At 31.5% G+C, this 20,865-nt stretch overlaps 2 protein-coding genes across 2 annotated transcripts; both read left to right on the top strand.

Annotated features, from left to right (window-relative positions):
* Positions 1-1,070: 1,070 nt before the first annotated feature.
* LOC108778726 (uncharacterized) lies at positions 1,071-13,027 on the top strand. The gene is made up of 9 exons (XM_018545978.1): positions 1,071-1,346; positions 2,721-2,834; positions 2,915-3,070; positions 5,956-6,174; positions 8,869-8,982; positions 9,063-9,218; positions 11,566-11,931; positions 12,232-12,462; positions 12,854-13,027. Exons 1-9 carry the CDS (start codon positions 1,071-1,073, stop codon positions 13,025-13,027), a joined length of 1,806 nt encoding a protein of 601 aa, XP_018401480.1.
* Positions 13,028-14,513: 1,486 nt separating this feature from the next.
* Positions 14,514-20,351, top strand: LOC108778727 (uncharacterized). Its single transcript, XM_018545979.1, has 6 exons — positions 14,514-14,767; positions 15,094-15,445; positions 16,634-16,747; positions 16,812-16,967; positions 19,591-19,821; positions 20,169-20,351. Exons 1-6 carry the CDS (start codon positions 14,514-14,516, stop codon positions 20,349-20,351), a joined length of 1,290 nt encoding a protein of 429 aa, XP_018401481.1.
* The last annotated feature ends 514 nt before the right edge of the window (positions 20,352-20,865 follow it).

The raw sequence follows: 20,865 nt of genomic DNA on the forward strand, positions 1-20,865 counted from the left end.
CGAATAAACTCGACAACGTACCGCGACTGATTTGTTCTGCGTCTCGTCAAAGAGAAATATAAAGATGACTACAATTAATCGATTTTTTAAATTCGGTCTACATATTTACGGTATATGGCCATATGTACCGTCCACTATTCTGTTCAGATTGTATTGGATCATAACGCTAAGCACGGCTCAAACCTTTCAGTTTCGATACATAGTAATGAACGTTCACATGGACGACTTCTTCGAATACTTGGAGGGAGTGGGCTGTGCAATAACATCTACTCTACTTTACATTAAACTCGTTATTCTTTGGACTCATCAACGGTAGGGCGTATTTACAAAGTAATATACGTAAATCCTGTTACTCGTCTCATTATGAGGATTAACATTTGTCAAAATTTTCAATCAAGAAAAATATTGAATAATAGTGATTTTAAGGCTTTTTCACGTTTCTTTGAAAAAAATTATATGTTATCGTCAATAGTTGATTATCTTCATGACTTCATTCATAGTTAAATGCGAATGTTTACAAAACGTAGCATTTAATGACACCTGTTTTACTTAACAGGTCATAATATATAACATATATATGTATATATAATATGTACATAATATGAGAAAACCATCGGCAGCTAATTTCATATAAGATTAATGCAGGATCTTTTATAACGGATAGTGTAATTAAGAAATATAGTCCATCAATTAAGTAGTCTTTTTGTATCAAATAATAATTAATTGATATTTGATTCTATTTAATTTGTTTGTTTAAGATTTGCGAGTATGCAGACAATTGTATATTATGACTGCGTTCGTTTTTCACGCTCACGCGCTGTAAGCTTCATTCTATTATTATTGCTCAGTATTTGCAGAAAAAGATAGAATGAAGCTCACAGCATGTTTGTTTTTTTCTGATTTTTAATGAAATATTTTCGTCGGTATTAAAATTAATTTAGTTTTGTAACGACTATGAAAACAGATATTAACGCGAAGAGTGCACCTTCCGTAGAATATTTTATGATGTATTACAAATGATGTCTGAGGATTGGAAAGTTCTTACTTCGAATCCCTATAACTTACGCATAATGACGAATGCGACGAATGATACACGTCGCTTCGCGAGCTGGATTATTGCCATACAAATCGGGGCCGCAGCTATCTACGCTGTCGGCATATTCGCCACTAATGCATATAGTCCCGAAAAATTAAGGCCATACGAGCGAGAATTTATTCTGAAAATGGAGTTCCCATTCAACATTAGTACAGAACTTATTTACACAGTGGTTCAAACGGTTCAAACATATTACCTATTTATAGTCGCTTACGGTATTACGGTTGTCAATTCACTTCTCATCACCTTGGTAAGTTTGAATTGCAATACGTTTACATAAAATTAATTGCAAACTTAATTATGGTCTTTCGATTTTTCCATTTAACAATTTCATGTTACTCGAGATTATTAATAAATTAAATTTTTTTATGTGCAAACATTATGTTTCACAAGTATATAAAATAATTTACTAAATTATATTTGTTTTAAATGTTTTTAAAAAATTATATTTCAAACATAAAATTTTTTTAATTATAAAAATAATTTGTTATGTGTGTGTGTTCCTTGAGAAAACTATAAATCTTAGATACTTCATATCAGCGGTCAAATAGATATTCTTCGAGTATGGTTGACAAATTTCTTTTCTAAAAATTCAACCGATTCAATGGACGAAATTACTTTACAATCGTTGATTATGAAACATCAGCGCATTATCGTATTCGCAGACTATATCGAGACACTTTACACATATATCGCATTGATAATGCTCTTAACAGACACAATTATTATATGTTGTTTTGGGTTTAATATAGCCACCGTAAGTAATATATGTTAAAGTGAAATTTTTGGTTACCTATTGTTGTAAATATTACATATCCAGTCGAAAAAGAATGGTAATAATTATTAATATGTTACGTCCAAGCCCCAGTATTCTTCTTTTCAATGAAATTGACGAAATGTGGAGCAGCCTAAAGAAGAATATATAACTGAAATCGTTTTTGTAGCTTATTGTTCTATGTTGCGTGCCACTAAAGCATTAATAGAAAGAATTTCAGGTACGGGTGAACGTTGATAAAAAGCAGTATAACACCGGCTAAGATAGTGCGTCTATTAATCCTTTATTTTAGATCAAGGAATTTAACCCCTCTAATCAGGTAACGGACCTCATGCGATTTTAGCAGTAAGGAAAATGAAGTCGGGAGTAGGCAAATAAATCTACGCTTATTTCATGACACTAACTACAAAAATTTATTGCGATTTCGGTAATTTAAGTATAAAATTTATGTTTATGTATCTTTGAAATATTGGCTAAGGTTTTCCAAAAATAGGAGTGATTAAGGACGATATTTTTTTGTGTTATGGCTAATCAATGAATCATAGGGCCATTAGGCGCACGTGTTCTTGATCAAATATTTATGATTAACCATTTTGTCTCGACGATTCGGTTGGTGCAATAGATTGAATCTTATTTATAATATTTAACTAATCAGTTCAAAATTCGATATTCGATTTTCACGCAATTGACACTGCCCTGATTATTCAAAAAGATACAGCTTTCCTCACAAAAAAGAAGAATTGTGGAGTCTTCAGGACGTAACACTTAAGACGTATGAAAGTATCGCGTATGTAGAGAGAGCTAACTCATATTAAGTTATTATTATATTCGCGTGTACGAAAATTTTAGTGTATCACTACACCCGATGCCAGAGCGATTTTGGTGAAATCTGTATTATTCTTCATCTCGATGAACGTCGAGGCATTTATATACTGCTTCTGCGGTGAACATCTGAGCGCCAAGGTTAGCATCAAGGGAAAAATGGCAGCTTCATTAATTCGCAGATATATGTATAAAACGTATCTCTATTTTTTCTTTTTCAGAGCAAAATGATTGGAAATGCAGCGTACAATTCTCGCTGGTACGATTTTTCGACCAAAGAAAGTCGAATTATACTGTTCCTTATTCTGAGATCGCAGAAAAGATTGACAATCACGAGTGGAAAAGTCGTCGACCTTTCTTTAGAACGATTTACCGGCGTAAGATTTTATTTACAATATTTCTTTCGCATGCGCCTGTCTGTGAAACAAATATTTCTTACATATATAATATATAATTACATTTATGAAGATTTTGATTAATATTAAAGTAGAAATTTTTGCTCCCTTGTTACGTAAATAATGTAACATTCATTTTTCTTTAAACAAAATTTACTATTTTTATTTTTTCATATTAATTAAATAATAATTTGAATTGTAAATATTGGCATAATGACATTCATATTTTATTTTATTGAATTACACGTAAATATATACATCTTTGTTATCTTATTATTGCTTAAATGCATATCTTTTATATTACTGTATTGTCGAATTTGCAAATATTACGTATGTATGTTATTATGATTACAAATAATAATATTTTAGGTAATAAAAGCAGCATTGTCATATATGTCAGTACTAATGACAATGTATTCAGGATAGATAATGTATCTATAGTAAATATTAACATATAAAACGTTAATGCCGAAAGTGGAACTTAGTAACATGAAAATAAATATATAAAGTTTATTCGAAATATAATTTCAGTGTTGCTTTTTACAATTTGTATTTCCTTTTCTCCAAGAAAGTTTCATACGAGGCTGAAAATTAAAATTAAAGCTTTTTTGTTTCGACTTATTATTAATAATAGAATTAATAATATTATTATTATATTACCAGACTCTTATCTAATTGTAAGTATAATACAATCCCTTTCCCCCTCATAGCTTCCACTTCCCTTCGTTTCTTCTTCCCCCTCTCTTTCATCATATTCCTCTCTTTTTCTACTTTCTCATTGTCTTACAATTTTTCTTAATGTCAGTTATAACGGTTTTAAGTATTGACTTGACAACATTTTATTATATCTGAACGCATTTAAATTTGTTACAATTACTGTCTTAACGTTTACAGTGTCATATAGATGATGGTAATAGACGCACTCCTCCAACAGGAATTGTTCATTAAGATGCAATACTTCAAAAAGTACTAGTATAAAATATTTGGAAAACTTAACGTCATATAAACATACTCGTATGTTATATAATTCACTGAAGATGACTGAAATTTAGTCAAAACGTTCAATAATAGAACAATATTATATATATATATATATATATATATATATATATATAAATTATGAAATATATAGATCAATGTTAGCGCACTATTAACAGAGTGCAGTTTTACTCTCACTTGTCTGTTCACTTAATATGTTATACTCATATATTATTATATAATGTAAATTTTGACTATAAAGCGGAATCACATGAACTCGGTAAACTTTGTACTTCTTTGATAGATATTCTAGCATGTTCTGCTGTTCATCATGCTTCATTCACTTTCCGACTATTTGCAACATGAGCTATAAGCTTTGCGCAAAGCTCGTTTCGGAAGAATATATCCTTGGAGATATAATACGTCGTTCTCCGTATATACAGCCCCAACAGCGAAACTTTTCGACCTCGCAGCGAACAGTTCTTGGAAGCTGCGCTTCACCGGAGGCTTCGCCTTTCCTTTGCCTATTACATTTTTAAAAAGGGTATAACTGTATCATAGTCGAAAGTTTGATAAAAAAGACAATCTCCCCTATCGTCTACACATATTCATTATTTCTAAAATAACAATTGCAATTTTTTCCCTCTTTTCTCGTATACAATGTAACAGAAATATTTAATAAGCTGTGATTGGTCAATGTGGTCGATGACATGAATCGTGGAGTTGTCAACCCGCGAACAAGATTTAGTGTGAATAAACTCGACGACGTATTGCGTTTGATTTGTTCTGCGTCTCGTCAAAAAGAAATATAAAGATGACTACAATTAGTCGATTTTTTAAATTCAGTCTTCATATTTACGGTATATGGCCGTATGTACCGTCCACTATAGTGTTCAGATTGTATTGGATCATAATGCTAAGCACGGCTCAAACCTTTCAGTTCGGATACATAGTATTAAACGTTCACATGGACGACTTCTTCGAATACTTGGAGGGAGTGAGCTGTGCAATAACGTCTACTTTACTTTACATTAAACTCGTTATTCTTTGGACCCATCAACGGTAGGGTATACTTACAAAGTAATATACGTAAATCCTGTTACTCGTCTCATTATCGATGAGGATTAACATTTGTTGAAATTATCAATCAAGAAAAATATTGAATAATAGTGATTTTAAGACTTTCACGTTTCCTTGAAAAAAATTATATGTTACCGTCAATAGTTGATTATCTTCATGACTTGATTCGTAGTTAAATGCGAATGTTTACAAAACGTGGCATTTAATGACACAGTTAAACAAGAAAATTTATGGCGAGCAGGCCAGTATCTCTTAAAAAATTCGAGATAGCTTAATGCAAATCCGTCAACAACAAATACCTAAAGTTTTCATGATAAATTAGATGATTTGGAGAAAACATTATTTACCGTACTTGCCATTTTTGTGACCAAATAAAGTTTCATTTTTCAATTTTATTGTATTAACGCCACTTTAGAGAGCTATTTTTCATATTTGTTTATTTAAGATTTGCGAGTATGCACACGATTGGACTGCGTTCGTTTATCACGCTCACGCGCTGTAAGCTTTATTCTATTATTATTGCTCAGTACTTGCAGAAAAAGATAAAATGAAGCTCACATCATGTTTGTTTTTTTTTTCTGATTTTTAATGAAATACTTTCGTCGGAATTAAAATTAATTTAGTTTTGTAACGACTATGAAAACAGATATTAACGCGAAGAGTGCACCTTCCGTAGAATATTTTTTGATGTATTACAAATGATGTCTGAGGATTGGAAAGTGCATACTTCAAATCCCTATAACTCACGCATAATGACGAATGCGAAGAATGTTACACGTCGCATCTCAAGATGGATCATTGCTATACAGATCGGCTCCGCAGCTATCTACGCTGTTGGCGTATTCGCTACTAATGCATTTAGTCCCAAGAAGTTAGAGCCGTATGCGCGAGAATTTATTCTGAAAATGGAGTTCCCATTCAACATTAGTACTGAACTTATTTACACAGTGGTTCAAACGGTTCAATTGTATCACCTATTTGTAGTTGCTTACGGTATTACGGTTGTCAATTCACTTCTCGTCACTTTGGTAAGTTTAAATTGCAATACGTCTACATAAAATTAAATGTAAAGTAAGTTATGGTTTTTGATTTTTCCAAGTAAAGATTTCATGTTAAATAAGATTATTGATAAATTAAATTTCATTTTGTGCAAACATTGTGTTTTAATATTTCACAGGTATATAAAATAATTTGCAAAATTATATTTGTCTTTGATGTTTCTAAAAAATTATTTTTCAAACATAAAGTATTTTTAATTCTAAAAAATGTGTGTGTGTTCTTGAGAAAACTATAAATCTTAGATACTTCATATCAGCGGTCAAATAGACATTCTTCGAGAATGGTTGACAAATTTCTTTTCTAAAAATTCAACCAATTCAATGGACGAAATTACTGTACAGTCGTTGATTATAAAGCACCAGCGCATTATCGTATTTGCAGACAATATCGAGACTCTTTACACATACATCGCATTGATGATGCTTTTAACAGACACAATCATTATATGCTGTTTAGGATTTAATATAGCCGCCGTAAGTATTATGGCAAAGTGAAATTTGGTTACCTATTTTTGCAAATATTACATATCGAGGCGAAAAGAATGGTAATTGTTGTTGATGTGTTACGTCCGAGCTCCAAGATTCTTCATTTCAATATGAAGTATGCATAAAAAGGATTAATTTAAATGAATCCAAAGAAATACAAATTGAATCCAATGTAATACAAGGCCGAATACATGTAATGTAACGTAAAATTTTTATATATGAATCTTTGTGCGTTACTTTTAGTTTAAAAATATCCTAGCGTTTTTTTGCGTTTTTATTAATATATTTGTTATTTCCAAGGACATTAATATATGTGATTTTTTATTTTGACATGTGACTCTCACCAGCCTTTTTTTCCTATCTTGCTTCCAAATTTGGATTTGGAAGCAAGATAGGAGTATATAAATTATGATGATTTTTTAAATGGATCTTTGAATTATTGTCTATGTTTTTCCAAAAATAGAAGTGATTAGAAATGATATTGTTTGTGTTATGGCTAATCAACGAATTATAGGATCACGAGATGCACGTGCTCTTGATCAAACATTGATGATTAATTGTTTTATTTCTTCGATTCGATTGGTGCAATAGATTGAATCTTATTATTTATAATATTTAATTAACTAGCACATTCCTTGCGCGCGCTACGCGCGCGATGGTCCATTGTGCTCTTTTTAAATATTATGAATTATGTTTCTTTGAAACTTGTTTTAAAATCAACAACTCCTCTAATTCCTACTAATACAAAATTTCCCTGAAATTTGAAAACCTTTAGAATTTCATTATTGTTTTCGATCGCCACATTAATTCTACCATTTTGATAAACAATATTTAGCTTATTTTTTTATTCAACGTTTATGACGAAAAATTCGACCCACAGTGTAGTTGTGCTGGTTCGCGTACAAGAGTAAAGTACATTAAAGCAATTAATTGACGGGATCATTTTGATCTCAAAATGTTTCTAGAATTATTTGCTCTAAGAATGTTCACAATCCGAATTTTTTGCTCATCGTTTACGTAGAGAAATTCGACCCGCAATGTGGCTGTGCTGGGTCGCGTACAAGAGTAAAGTACATTAAAGCAATCAATTGCCGGGATCATTTTGGTCTCAAAATGTTTCTAGAATTATTTGCTCTAAGAATATCCAGAATCCGATATTTTACTCATCGTTTACGTCGAAAAATTCGTCCCACAGTGTGGCTGTGCTGGGTCGCGAACAAGAGTAAAGTACATTAAAGCAATTAATTGACGGGATCATTTTGATCTCAAAATGTTTCTAGAATTATTTGCTCTAAGAATATCCAGAATCCGATTTTTTTTGCTCATCGTTTACGTCGAAGGATTCGATCCACAGTGTGGCTGTGCTGACTTAAGACTAAAGTTGGCACGTCCATCCATTTTTCAAAGAAAAATAGCAGCAAGTGAAAAATCAAGTACAAATTTTTGAAGGGCTTTTTTTTGCTAATTTAAATTCTTCTTCAAAAACACACTAAAACCAAAATTCCCCTTATACTCCATCCGCCAGATTAACGAAAACAGATTTTAAAAGACTGAATCAAAACGCCATTTTGAACTTTCAATTTTTAAATACGGATTCGTAACGAACGTCCCCAAAAACCACCTGTAACCAAATTTCAACAAAATCGAAGAATCTTAAGGATTTCAGTAACATTTCCGTCCGCCATATTGGATCAACTATTTCGAACTTTCAATTTTTGACTAAAGATTCGTAACGATCGTCCCCTAAATCACCAATATACCAAATTTCACCAAAATTGAAAAATCTTTAGGATTTCCGTAACATTTCCGTCCGCCATATTAGATCAGCTATTTCGAATTTTCAATTTTTGAGTACAGATTCGAAATAATCGACTCCGAAAATCCTCGAATACGAAATCACATCAAAATCAGAGAATTCCAACAGCCTCAACGAAAAGAGGCTTCAAAAAAGCATGACACGCCAATTTTAAGATATGATGATTCATTCAAAAACCGATATTCCATTTTCCACGCAATTGACACTGCCCTATGATTATTCGTATTCAAAAAGATATAGCTTTCCTCAGAAAAAAGAACTGTGGAGTCGTCAGGACGTAACACATACGACGTATGAAAGTATCGCGTATGTAGAGTTAACTCATATTAAGTTATTATTATATTTGTGTACGACAATTTTAGTGTATCAGCACACCCGATGCCACAGCGATTTTGGTGAAATCTGTATTATTCTTCATCTCGATGAACATCGAGGCATTTATATACTGCTTCTGCGGTGAACATCTGAGCGCCAAGGTCAGCATCAAGGGAAAAATGGCAGCTTCATTAAGTCACAGGTATATGTATAAAACGTATCTCTATTTTTTCTTTTTCAGAGCAAAATGATTGGAAATGCAGCGTACAATTCTCGCTGGTACGATTTTCCAACCAAAGAAAGTCGGATTATACTGTTTCTGATTCTGAGATCGCAGAAAAGATTGACAATCACGAGTGGAAAAGTCGTCGATCTTTCTTTAGAACGATTTACCAGTGTAAGATTTTATTTATAATATTTCTTTTAGCATGTGCTTGTCTGTGAAACTCAAATATTTCTCATAATGTATATAATTACTTTATGAAGATTTTGATTAATATTAAAGTAGAAATTTTTGCCCCCTTGTTACGTAAATAACGTGACATACATTCATTTTTCTTTAAACAAAATTTATTAAATAAACTATATTTATTTTTTCATATTAATTAAATAATAATTTGAATTGTAAATATCGGCATAATGATGTTCATATCTCATTTTATTGTATTACACGTAAATATATATAACTTTGTTATCTTATTATTGCTTAAATGCACATTTTTTATGTTATTGTATTGTCCAATTTTTAAATATTACGTGCGTATGTTATTATGTGATTACAAATAATAATATTTTAGGTAATAAAGGCAGCGTTGTCGTATATATCAGTACTAATGACAATGTACTCAGTATAGATAATGTATTTATAATAAATATTAATATATAAAATATTAATGCCGAAAGTGGAATTTAGTAATATGAAAATATATATATATATATATAATTTATTTGAAATATTATTCTAAGAGTTGCTTCTTACAATTTGCACTTTCTTTTCCCCAAGAAAGTTTTACATGAGGCTGAAAACTAAAATTAAAGCTTTTTCGTTTCGACGGATAGTCATTGTGATATTATTAATAATATCAATCCGAGGTTCTTTTTCCTAATTTCTATAGTTTGTTACTTAGTTTACTTACAATGAAAACATGGTATATACTGAGAAAAATTAACAGTTTTATTTACAAAATATTACATCCGCAACGAACGATCAGGCACTCGTGCACGTAGTCGCACTATCGACAATGAATAAGATACTCGTATTGAAAGAAAAAATGCCTTATTTATTTAACACGACAAGGGTATACAGCAAAAGCAGTGTAAAACAGCGTAAAACCAAAGCGAGGCAAAGTACATCCGAATATCCGGGATAACAGCTCAACACCAAACTTAAAGTCGTCCTGCTTGACAACGTATACATCCCCATAGTCTAGGGAACGTGCTCTTCATTTTCTTAACCGGTGACTCGATCCAACACGAAACTCGGCACTGGTATAACAATATTATTTTATGTAATGTATATTTTGACTGTAAGAAAAACCGAATCACTCAAAACCAGTAAACTTTGTGCTTCTTTGCCTGATATTCAGACGTTTTCATCGAGTTTCTCTCTATTTGCGACTATTTGCAACACGAGCTATAAGCTTTGCGCAAAGCACGTTCTAAAGGAATATACCCTCGAAGATATATTTACACCCTTCTTCGTTTATATATCCCCAACAGCAAAACTTTTCGACCTCGCAGGAAGCAATTCTTGGAAGCTGCGCTTCACCCGAAGTTTCACCTTTCCCTGATCTACTACATTTTTAAAAAGGATGTATAACTGTATCGTGGTCGAAAGTTGGGTGGAAGGGGACCCTCCCTATCATCCACATATTCATTATTTCTAAAATAACAACTGTAGTTTTTTCATAACAGAAATATTTAATAATTTGTGATTGGTCAATGGTCGATGACACGAATTGTGGGGTTGTCAACCCGCGAACAAGATTTAGTACGAATAAAGTTACTCGACGACCTATAGCGATTGATTTGTTCCACGTCGTCAAAGTGAAATATGGGAATGACTACGATTAGTCGATTGGTTAAATTCGGTCTTCATATTTACGGTGTGTGGCCGTATGTACCATCCACTATGGTGTTCAGAATGTATTGGATCGTAATGCTAAGCATGGCCCAAATCTTTCAATATGGGTATGTAGTGATGAACATTCATATGGACGATTTCTCTGAGTACATGGATGGAGTAAGCAGTGCAATGACATCTTCTCTACTTTACATTAAACTCGTTATCCTTTGGACCAATCAACGGTAGGACATATACCAATTTAAGAAAAAGTATATGTACAAATTCTATTACTCATTTCATTATCTATGATGATTAATATTTGACGAAATTATTAATCAAGAAAAATGTTGAATAACAATACTACTGAAACTTTCATGTTTTCTTGAAAACTAGTTACTTTTGTATCTTGATACATTGTTAAATGCTAATGTTCACGAAACATAGCACCCAATAAAATATCAAGAAATATATTCCGCGAATTACGTAGTTTTTCTATATTGAATAATAATAAATTGGTTATTAATTTTATTTAATTTGATTTATTTAAGCTTTGTAAGTATATACATTAGTAAATACTACGGATACTTATTTTTTCTGATACTTTAATGAAATATTTTTGCTGAAATTGAAATTAATTTAATTTTGTAACGACTATGAAAACAGATATTAACTCGAAGAGTGCACCTTCCGTAGAATATTTTTTGATGTATTACAAATGATGTCTGAAGATTGGCAAGTTCATACTTCGAATCCCTATAACTCACGCATAATGACGAATGTTGCGAATGTTGCACGTCGCACCTCGAGATGGATAGTTGGCATGCAAATCGGTTCCGCAACTTTCTACAGTGTCGGAGTACTCGCCGCTAATGCAAATAGTCCCGAGAAATTAGAGCCGTACGCGCGAGAACTTATTCTGAAAATGGAGTTTCCATTCAATATTAGTACAGATTTTATTTACGCAACAGTTCAAACGGTTCAATTTTATCACCTATTTTTAGTTGCCTGCGGTATTACGATTATCAATTCACTTCTCGTTACTTTGGTAAGTTCGAATTGCGATACGCATACTCAAAATTAAATGCAAGGTAAATTATAATTTTTTTATTCGTCCAATTAGCGATTTTATATTACATAAAATTGTCAATAAATTAAATTTAATATGTATGCAAAGACTATGTTTTAATAATATTTTACTAATATATAAAATAATTTGCTAAATTATATTTGTCTTTGATGTATTTAAAAAATAATTTTTTAATTTAAAATTTGTTTGATTCTAAAAAAATAATGTTTTATGTGTATTTTTTTCCTGAACAAAAGATTATAAAGCTATAAATCTTAGATACTTCATATCTGCGGTCAAATAGATATTCTTCGAGAATGGTTGACAAATATCTTTTCTAAGAATTCAACGAATTCATTGGACGAAATTACAATGCAATCGTTAATTATAAAGCATCAGCGTATTATAATATTTGCAGAAAGTATCGAAACTCTTTATACGTATATTGCATTGATGATGCTCTTATCAGACACGATCATTATATGCTGTTTAGGATTTATTATAGCCACAGTAAGTAATATGTATGTCAAATTGACATTTGGTTACCTATTGTCGAATATTATATATTCGACAATATTATTATATTATTTTTTATTCGGTTAAAAAATATATGATCATGATTATTAATATTATACTTAAGACGTATGAAAGTATCGTGTATGTGCAGCTAATTCATACTAAGTTATTATTTTCTTTATGTGCAAAAATTTTAGTCGCTCAACACACCCAATGCCGCAGCGATTTTGGTAAAATCTGTGTTATTCTACATCTCGATGAATGTCGAGGCATTTATATACTGCTTCTGCGGTGAACATCTTAGCGCCAAGGTTATCATCAAGAGAAGAATGGCTTCATTAATTCGCCAATATATTGAACGTATCTCATATTTTTCCTTTTTCAGAGCAAAATGATTGGAAGTGCGGCATACGATTCTCTCTGGTACGATTTTTCAATTAAAGAAAGTCGAACTTTATTGTTTCTTATTCTAAGATCACAGAAAAGATTGACAATCACGAGCGGAAAAATCGTCGACCTTTCTTTGGAACGATTTACCAGTGTAAGATTTTATTTATAATATTTCTTTTAGCATTCGTCTGCTGTGAAACTCGAATATTTCTGATATAACATATCATAAATATATTTTTGAAGATTTTGATTAATATTAAATTAAAAATTTTTTAATTAATACAATATACATTCTTTTAAAATAAAACCCACTTCTCTTATTTCTTCATATTAATTAAGTTATAATTTGAGTTGTAAATATCATAATGATTTTTACATTCTATTATATTACACGTAATTGTATGTAACTTTGTTATGTTATTATTGCTTATAATTACATATTTTTTATATTATTGTATTGATCAATTTTTAAATATTCCGTGCTTATGTTATTATTATCACAAACAATAATATTTTAGGTAATAAAGGCATCGTTGTCATATATGTCAGTGCTAATGGCAATGTACTCAAGATAGATAATATGTAATAATTAATATGAATATAAAACAATATTACACCGAAAGTGGAATTTAGTAACACGAAAATAAATGAATAAAATTTACTTGACATATTATTTTAGTTTTTTAAATTTGCATTTTCTCTTGCCTAAAAATGGTGTGTTATAATAATCGTTAATATGAAGCTCTGAAAATTAAGATTATAGCTTTCTTTGTTTTAACATATATTCATTGTGATATTAATAAAATCAACCTGAGTTTTTTTTCTGTCTCTTACTTTGTTATTTTTTTTCATCTACGATAAAAAAGCGGTACTGAAAAACTTTTGTAATTTCGCTTTCTCTTGGCACTTTTAGTTCCCATCCTCAAGTTTTGAATTACTTTTTATAACTGTCGTGCACAACTTCGTATCCGACGTTCGTTTCATCAAACTGCATTTTTTCTGCTTTACTACATAATCTTGAATTTATATCTTCAGTTTTATCGCAAAAAAGTTTATACTTAATAATACGAAGTAGATGTTACAGTAAGTAATATTTTATTACATAATACATTTTGGCTGTAGAAAAAGAATCACTAAAAATCGTATGTATTATTATTTTCGTTTTGCTTCTTTCAATTTTTAACTACAATATGAGTTATAAGTTTCGCGTAAAACGTTTCAGAGAAACATCCTTGGCGATATGTTCATGTCCTCTTGCGTTTATACGCCCCCAACAGCGAAACTTTTCAACTTCGCATTGTGCGGCAGGTCATGGAAGCTGCACTCCCGGGGTTGTTGCATTTTTAAAGAAGACACACGGTAGCATTGTCCGTGGTCAGAAACTTTACTTCGCGGAGGGAGAAGTGATACCTCTAACTTTTTTACGTATCAAGGTGCGATCGTCGATGAAATCGTTGCACGTGGTCAGTCAAAGTTTGCGATACGTGGCGATAAAATATTTATCAAGTAGTTTTTCGATTGGTCGACGTTTAGCAATACGGTTTTCTTGAAGACTCCGCCTCCTTAGATTTTTCAGCGAGTAACATTGTCTGGTGGCACACGTACACCTTTAATCAACGATTCTCCGTCCGTTACCTGTCGTTTAGTCGGGAAACATGGATATGAGTACGATCAGTCGCGCGGTAAAAATCGGTCTTCACGCCTACGGTATCTGGCCCTATCTACCGTCAACCATTTTATTCCGATTGCTTTGTATCGTGATGTTTGGTACAGTTCAGTTTTTTCAATATCAATACGTAGTGATACACTTTTACATCGACAATTTCTCCGACTTGATGGATGGTGTGAGCAGTGCCATGACATATAGTCTATTTATCATCAAACTCATTATTTTGTGGGCGAATCAACAGTAAGATAAACATTACAAAGAATATTCTTTACCGTTTCTTATTATAGCTAGCATATAAAATGTTATATTTAAATAATCAATTGTATGAGTGATTAGTAACATGCTGTAATATCCTGCAAGTAGACTTTATTCTATATTATTAAATCTATCATCTTGTATCTATCATTTTGCAAATGTATAGTTATGATTTGGAATATATATATGTAGATAATATTTTTTAAATAAATTTCGTATTTCATTTACTAATTGTTTAATTTGTTAATAATATTTACTTCCTTGAAAGATGTAAATAATGATATTAACTGACATATCTAATTTTTTTTTAGAACATTTTCTGACATATTGCAAATGATGGCCATGGATTGGAGGAACTGCGTTCTAACTGATCGTAGTCTGCGCATTACGACCAACAAAGCCAAACTCTCGCACCGCATCTCGAGTTGGATTATTGGACTCCAAATTGGTGCCATAATTTTGTACACCTGCGGCGTACTTTCTATTAACACCGGTAATATTCAAAGAATGAATGTGTCCGCGCGGGAACACATCTTGAAGCTGAAGCTGCCATTCCAGATTGACACGGTTCCTATTTACATGCTCGTTACGATTCTCGAATTTCTTAATCTGGCGATGTGTGGCTATGGAACTTCCATGATAAATTCATTCATTATTACTTTGGTAAGTTCTTAAATGCCACTTAACGGCGTAGAATTACGTTATCGTGACTCTTATCATTTAAGACAACCCTAGATACTGCACATTGGTGGTCAAATTGATATCCTTTGCGAATGGTTACTGAAAGGCTTTTCCAAAAATATGACGCATACCGTGGACGGGATAACGGTGAAAGCATTGATAACAAAGCATCAACAGATAATCATGTTTTCGGAGTACATTGAAAATCTTTATACGTACATTGCGCTGATGTTGTTTGTGTCAGACACTATCATTATATGCTGTCTAGGATTCATTATTATCACCGTGAGTAACGTTGGAAAACATCACGTTATAGATTGCAAATTATATAAGAATATTGTTTATTTACTAGTACATTGTGTAATAGTGGGGGAAAGTTGTTATTCCCCTACGGTTACACAATATACTATTAATTGTACGCGTAAGGTAAATGTACCACTTCGTGGACATGACCCAATTGTTGGACAAATTGTGACAATTTTAAATATTAAGATTTTGATGATATGTGTTACTCTTAATAAATTTTTAAGCAATTTTTCATATTATTTAGATTTTCCACCTATTATATATTTTATTCATATTAAAAATGATACTTTTGTAAAAAAAATTTCGTTTATGGACAATCGTCAATTTATTAGGACATTCACACATATGCGTGTATCAATTATTGGACATTCCTTAGCGTACCTGTCTACTGAATGATTAAAAAACATATTTTGTATATATTACATATAAAACTTTATATAAAACTTCACTAATTATAATTTCGATAAACTTTTTTGTACAATCTTGATTGATAAGTAAGTAAAATGCAATTCTATTCTATAATAAAAAAATTGCTTATTATTTGTCCAATAATTGGGTCATACTTTTGTGGACACAATCACATTTTTTGTGCAATAATTAGAACATTTGAATCATATTATATTTATGACTAAATACAATTTATAATAAACGCAAATAACATATTTGATAATGGATTTAGTTTCAGAAAACATCCATTCTTATTAAGCATGTGTAATAAACTAAAATTTTAATGTTTCTAAAGTTTAAATAAATGATTTCGTCGTGCAATTTCTTAACTGTCCAATAACCGGTACATTTACCTTATATATTCGGTATCATAGAACAAGACAAATTGTTTCTAAATTACTACGTTCGAGATTACAGTCAATGGATGCACCTAACGGAGTAGTAATTTTGGTGAAGTCAGTACTTTATTACATTGTGATTAACCTCGAGGCATTTGTATATTGTTTCGTCGGTGAATATTTGAACGTTAAGGTTAGCGCCGAGAATTGTTAATGACTTTAATTACAAAAATCCAAAATCAATCCTTTCTTTCTAGAGCAAAATGATCGGAGATGCGGCTTACGATTCTCTTTGGTACGACATAACAACAAAAAAAAAACGAATTATATTGCTCGTGATTTTAAGATCGCAAAAACGATTAACCATCACAATTGGAAAAATTATGGATCTCTCTTTGGACCGATTTGCTAGTGTAAGATTCCTACGACATAAATTGTAAAAGACTTAGCAGATCCTATCTATATGTTCAAAAAAGATATTAAAAAATTTTCTTAACGTTAACGTTAAACTAAATATACTTTTTACTAAATTATTAAAAATTGAAAAGAATACGATATAATTTTTAAAGTTAATTTTATATATATATATATATATATTTAACTAATTGATTATTAGTATTTATAATCACACATGCATTCATATGATTCATGATACGTTACCTCCCCGAATAATATTATAGGTTGTGAAGATATCGGCATCATATATTTCCGTCCTATTAGCGATGTACTAAATATTAAATTGAGCATCGATATAGCATTATGACAGTACTATGACAGTGTTGAGCATAAAATGAAATAATAAAACGAATATAAAATCGTAAAACGAATAATAAAAAGATTTTATCGTATCAATATCAAAGTAATTATTATTATCATCTCTGTGATATTTTAAATAATATTGCAATTATTTTTAATATATGTATGTACATACAATCAACAAAAATCATTTCTTCGCATAATCAATTAAAAATTTTATAATGTTTAAGTAATATTAATGTCTAAACATACTTTCCTAAGAGAATAACGTAAGCTTCTTACTTCTTATAATACAATGTTTTTTACAGCTTAAAAGCATTATGCTTGTCGTTTGCGAGAAACGCCATTGCTGCAATATAGAAAACTTCACTCAACATTTTGTTCTCCGTTTTTTACTTCTAGCTTACTTCTTCATGATTATTGCACGCAACATGTTATACCTGATATGCACAAAAGTTTCATTTAAAATCGTACGATTTATATATTTCAGAAGAATAAGTTGCGAACGCATTCGTACTTACCATAATCCGCGAAAGAAATATATTTCGATGTAAAGGAAATAATATCATGGAAAAAGAAATGTCTCTTTCACTTTCATTTTTCCGCTTCTTCAAAATATTCTTCCCCATTCACGGAAATATAAAACTTTTCTTGCGGTCACTAAGGTTTAATGTCCTGTGTACGTTTGCATGTTGCTGTCTGCCATATTAGCTGCTGCTTAAATTTTATTACATAATACATTTTGGCTGTAGAAAAAGAATCACTAAAAATCGTATGTATTATCATTTTCGTCTTGCTTCTTTCAATTTTTAACTACAATATGAGCTATAAGTTTCGCGCTAAACGTTTCAGAGAAACATCCTTGGCGATATGTTCATGTCCTCTTGCGTTTACACGCCCCCAACAGCAAAACTTTTCAACTTCGCATTGTGCGGCAGGTCATGGAAGCTGCACTCCCGGGGTTGTTGCATTTTTAAAGAAGACACACGGTAGCATTGTCCGTGGTCAGAAACTTTACTTCGCGGAGGGAGAAGTGATACCTCTAACTTTTTTACGTATCAAGGTGCGATCGTCGATGAAATCGTTGCACGTGGTCAGTCAAAGTTTGCGATACGTGGCGATAAAATATTTATCAAGTAGTTTTTCGATTGGTCGACGTTTAGCAATACGGTTTTCTTGAAGACTCCGCCTCCTTAGATTTTTCAGCGAGTAACATTGTCTGGTGGCACACGTACACCATCAACGATTCTCCGTCCGTTTCTGTCGTTTAATCGGGAAACATGGATATGAGTACGATCAGTCGCGCGGTAAAGATCGGTCTTCACGTCTACGGTATCTGGCCCTATCTACCGTCAACCATTTTATTCCGATTGTTTTGTATCGTGATGTTTGGTACAGTTCAGTTTTTTCAATATCAATATGTAGTGATACACTTTTACATCGACAGTTTCTCCGACTTGATGGATGGTGTAAGCAGTGCCATGACATATAGTCTATTTATCATCAAACTCACTATTTTGTGGGCGAATCAACAGTAAGACAAACATTACAAAGAATTCTTTACCGTTTCTTATTATAGCTAGCATATAAAATGTTAAATTTAAATAATCAATTGTATGAGTGATTAGTAACATGCTGTAATATCCTGCAAGTAGACTTTATTCTATATTATTAAATCTATCATCTTGTATCTATCATCTTGCAAATGTATAGTTATGACTTGGAACATACATGTAGATAATATTTTCTTATAAATTTCATATTTAATTTACTAATTGTTTAATTTGTTAATAATATTTACTTACTTGATAGATGTAAATAATGATATTAACTGACGTATCTCTTTTTTTTTTTAGAACATTTTCTGACATATTGCAAATGATGGCCATAGATTGGAGGAACTGCGTTCTAACTGATTGTAGTCTGCGCATTACGACCAACAAAGCCAAACTCTCGCACCGCATCTCGAGTTGGATTATTGGACTCCAGATTATTGCCATAACTTTGTACACCTGCGGCGTACTTGCTGTTAACACCGGTAATATTCAAAGAATGAATGTGTCCGCGCGGGAACATATCTTGAAGCTGAAGCTGCCATTCCAGATTGACACGTTTCCTATTTACATGCTCGTTACGATTCTTGAATTTCTTAATCTGTCGATGTGTGGCTATGGAATTTCCATGATAAATTCACTCATTATTACTTTGGTAAGTTCTTGGATGCCACTTTACGGCGTAGAATTACGTGATCGTGACTCTTATCATTTAAGACAACCCTAGATACTGCACATTGGTGGTCAAATTGATATCCTTTGCGAATGGTTACTGAAAGGCTTTTCCAAAAATATGACGCATACCGTGAACGGGATAACGGTGAAAGCATTGATAACAAAGCATCAACAGATAATCATGTTTTCGGAGAATATTGAAAATCTTTATACGTACATTGCGCTGATGTTGTTTGTGTCAGACACTATCATTATATGCTGTCTAGGATTCATTATTATCACCGTGAGTAACGTTGGAAAACATCTCAGTATAGATTGCAAATTTTACAAAAATATATATATTATTTAAAATAATTGTCAATACATGAAACTACTTTTAATTGTACGCGTATATATTCGGTATCATAGAACAAGACAAATTGTTTCTAAATTACTACGTTCGAGATTACAGTCAATTGGTGCACCTAACGGAGTAGCAATTTTGGTGAGGTCAGTACTTTATTACATTGTGATGAACCTCGAGGCATTTATATATTGTTTCGTCGGTGAATATTTGAACGCTAAGGTTAGCGCCGAGAATTGTTAATGACTTTAATTACAAAAAGTCCAAAATCAATCCTTTCTTTCTAGAGCAAAATGATCGGAGATGCGGCTTACGATTCTCTTTGGTACGACATCACAACCGAAAAAAAACGAATTATATTGCTCGTGATTTTAAGATCGCAAAAACGATTGACCATCACAATTGGAAAAATTATGGATCTCTCTTTGGAACGATTTGCTAGTGTAAGATTCCTACGACATAAATTGTAAATACTTAGCAGATCCTATCTATATGTTCAAAAAAGATATTAAAAAATTTTCTTAACGTTAACGTTAAACTAAATATACTTTTTACTAAATTGTTAAAAATTGAAAAGAATACGATATAATTTTTAAAGTTAATTTTATTTAACTAATTGATTATTAATATTTATAATCACACATGCATTCATATGATTCATGATACGTTACCTCCGATTAATATTATAGGTTGTGAAGATATCGGCATCGTATATTTCCGTCCTATTAGCGATGTACTAAATATTAAATTGAGCATCGATGTAGTATTATGATGACAGTACCATGACAGTGTTGAGTTATTGCTCAAAATGCTATTGCATAAAATGAAAGTATAAAATCATAAAACGAGTAATAAAAAGATCTTATCGTATCAATCTCAAAGTAATTATTATTATCATTTTTGTAATACTTTAAATAATATTGCAATTATTTCTAATATATGTACACACAATCAACAAAAATCATTTGTTCTTCCATTTCTTCT

Source organism: Cyphomyrmex costatus, unplaced genomic scaffold (genome assembly GCF_001594065.2).
Source record: "Cyphomyrmex costatus isolate MS0001 unplaced genomic scaffold, Ccosl1.0 scaffold51, whole genome shotgun sequence".
Lineage (NCBI taxonomy): Eukaryota > Metazoa > Arthropoda > Insecta > Hymenoptera > Formicidae > Cyphomyrmex > Cyphomyrmex costatus.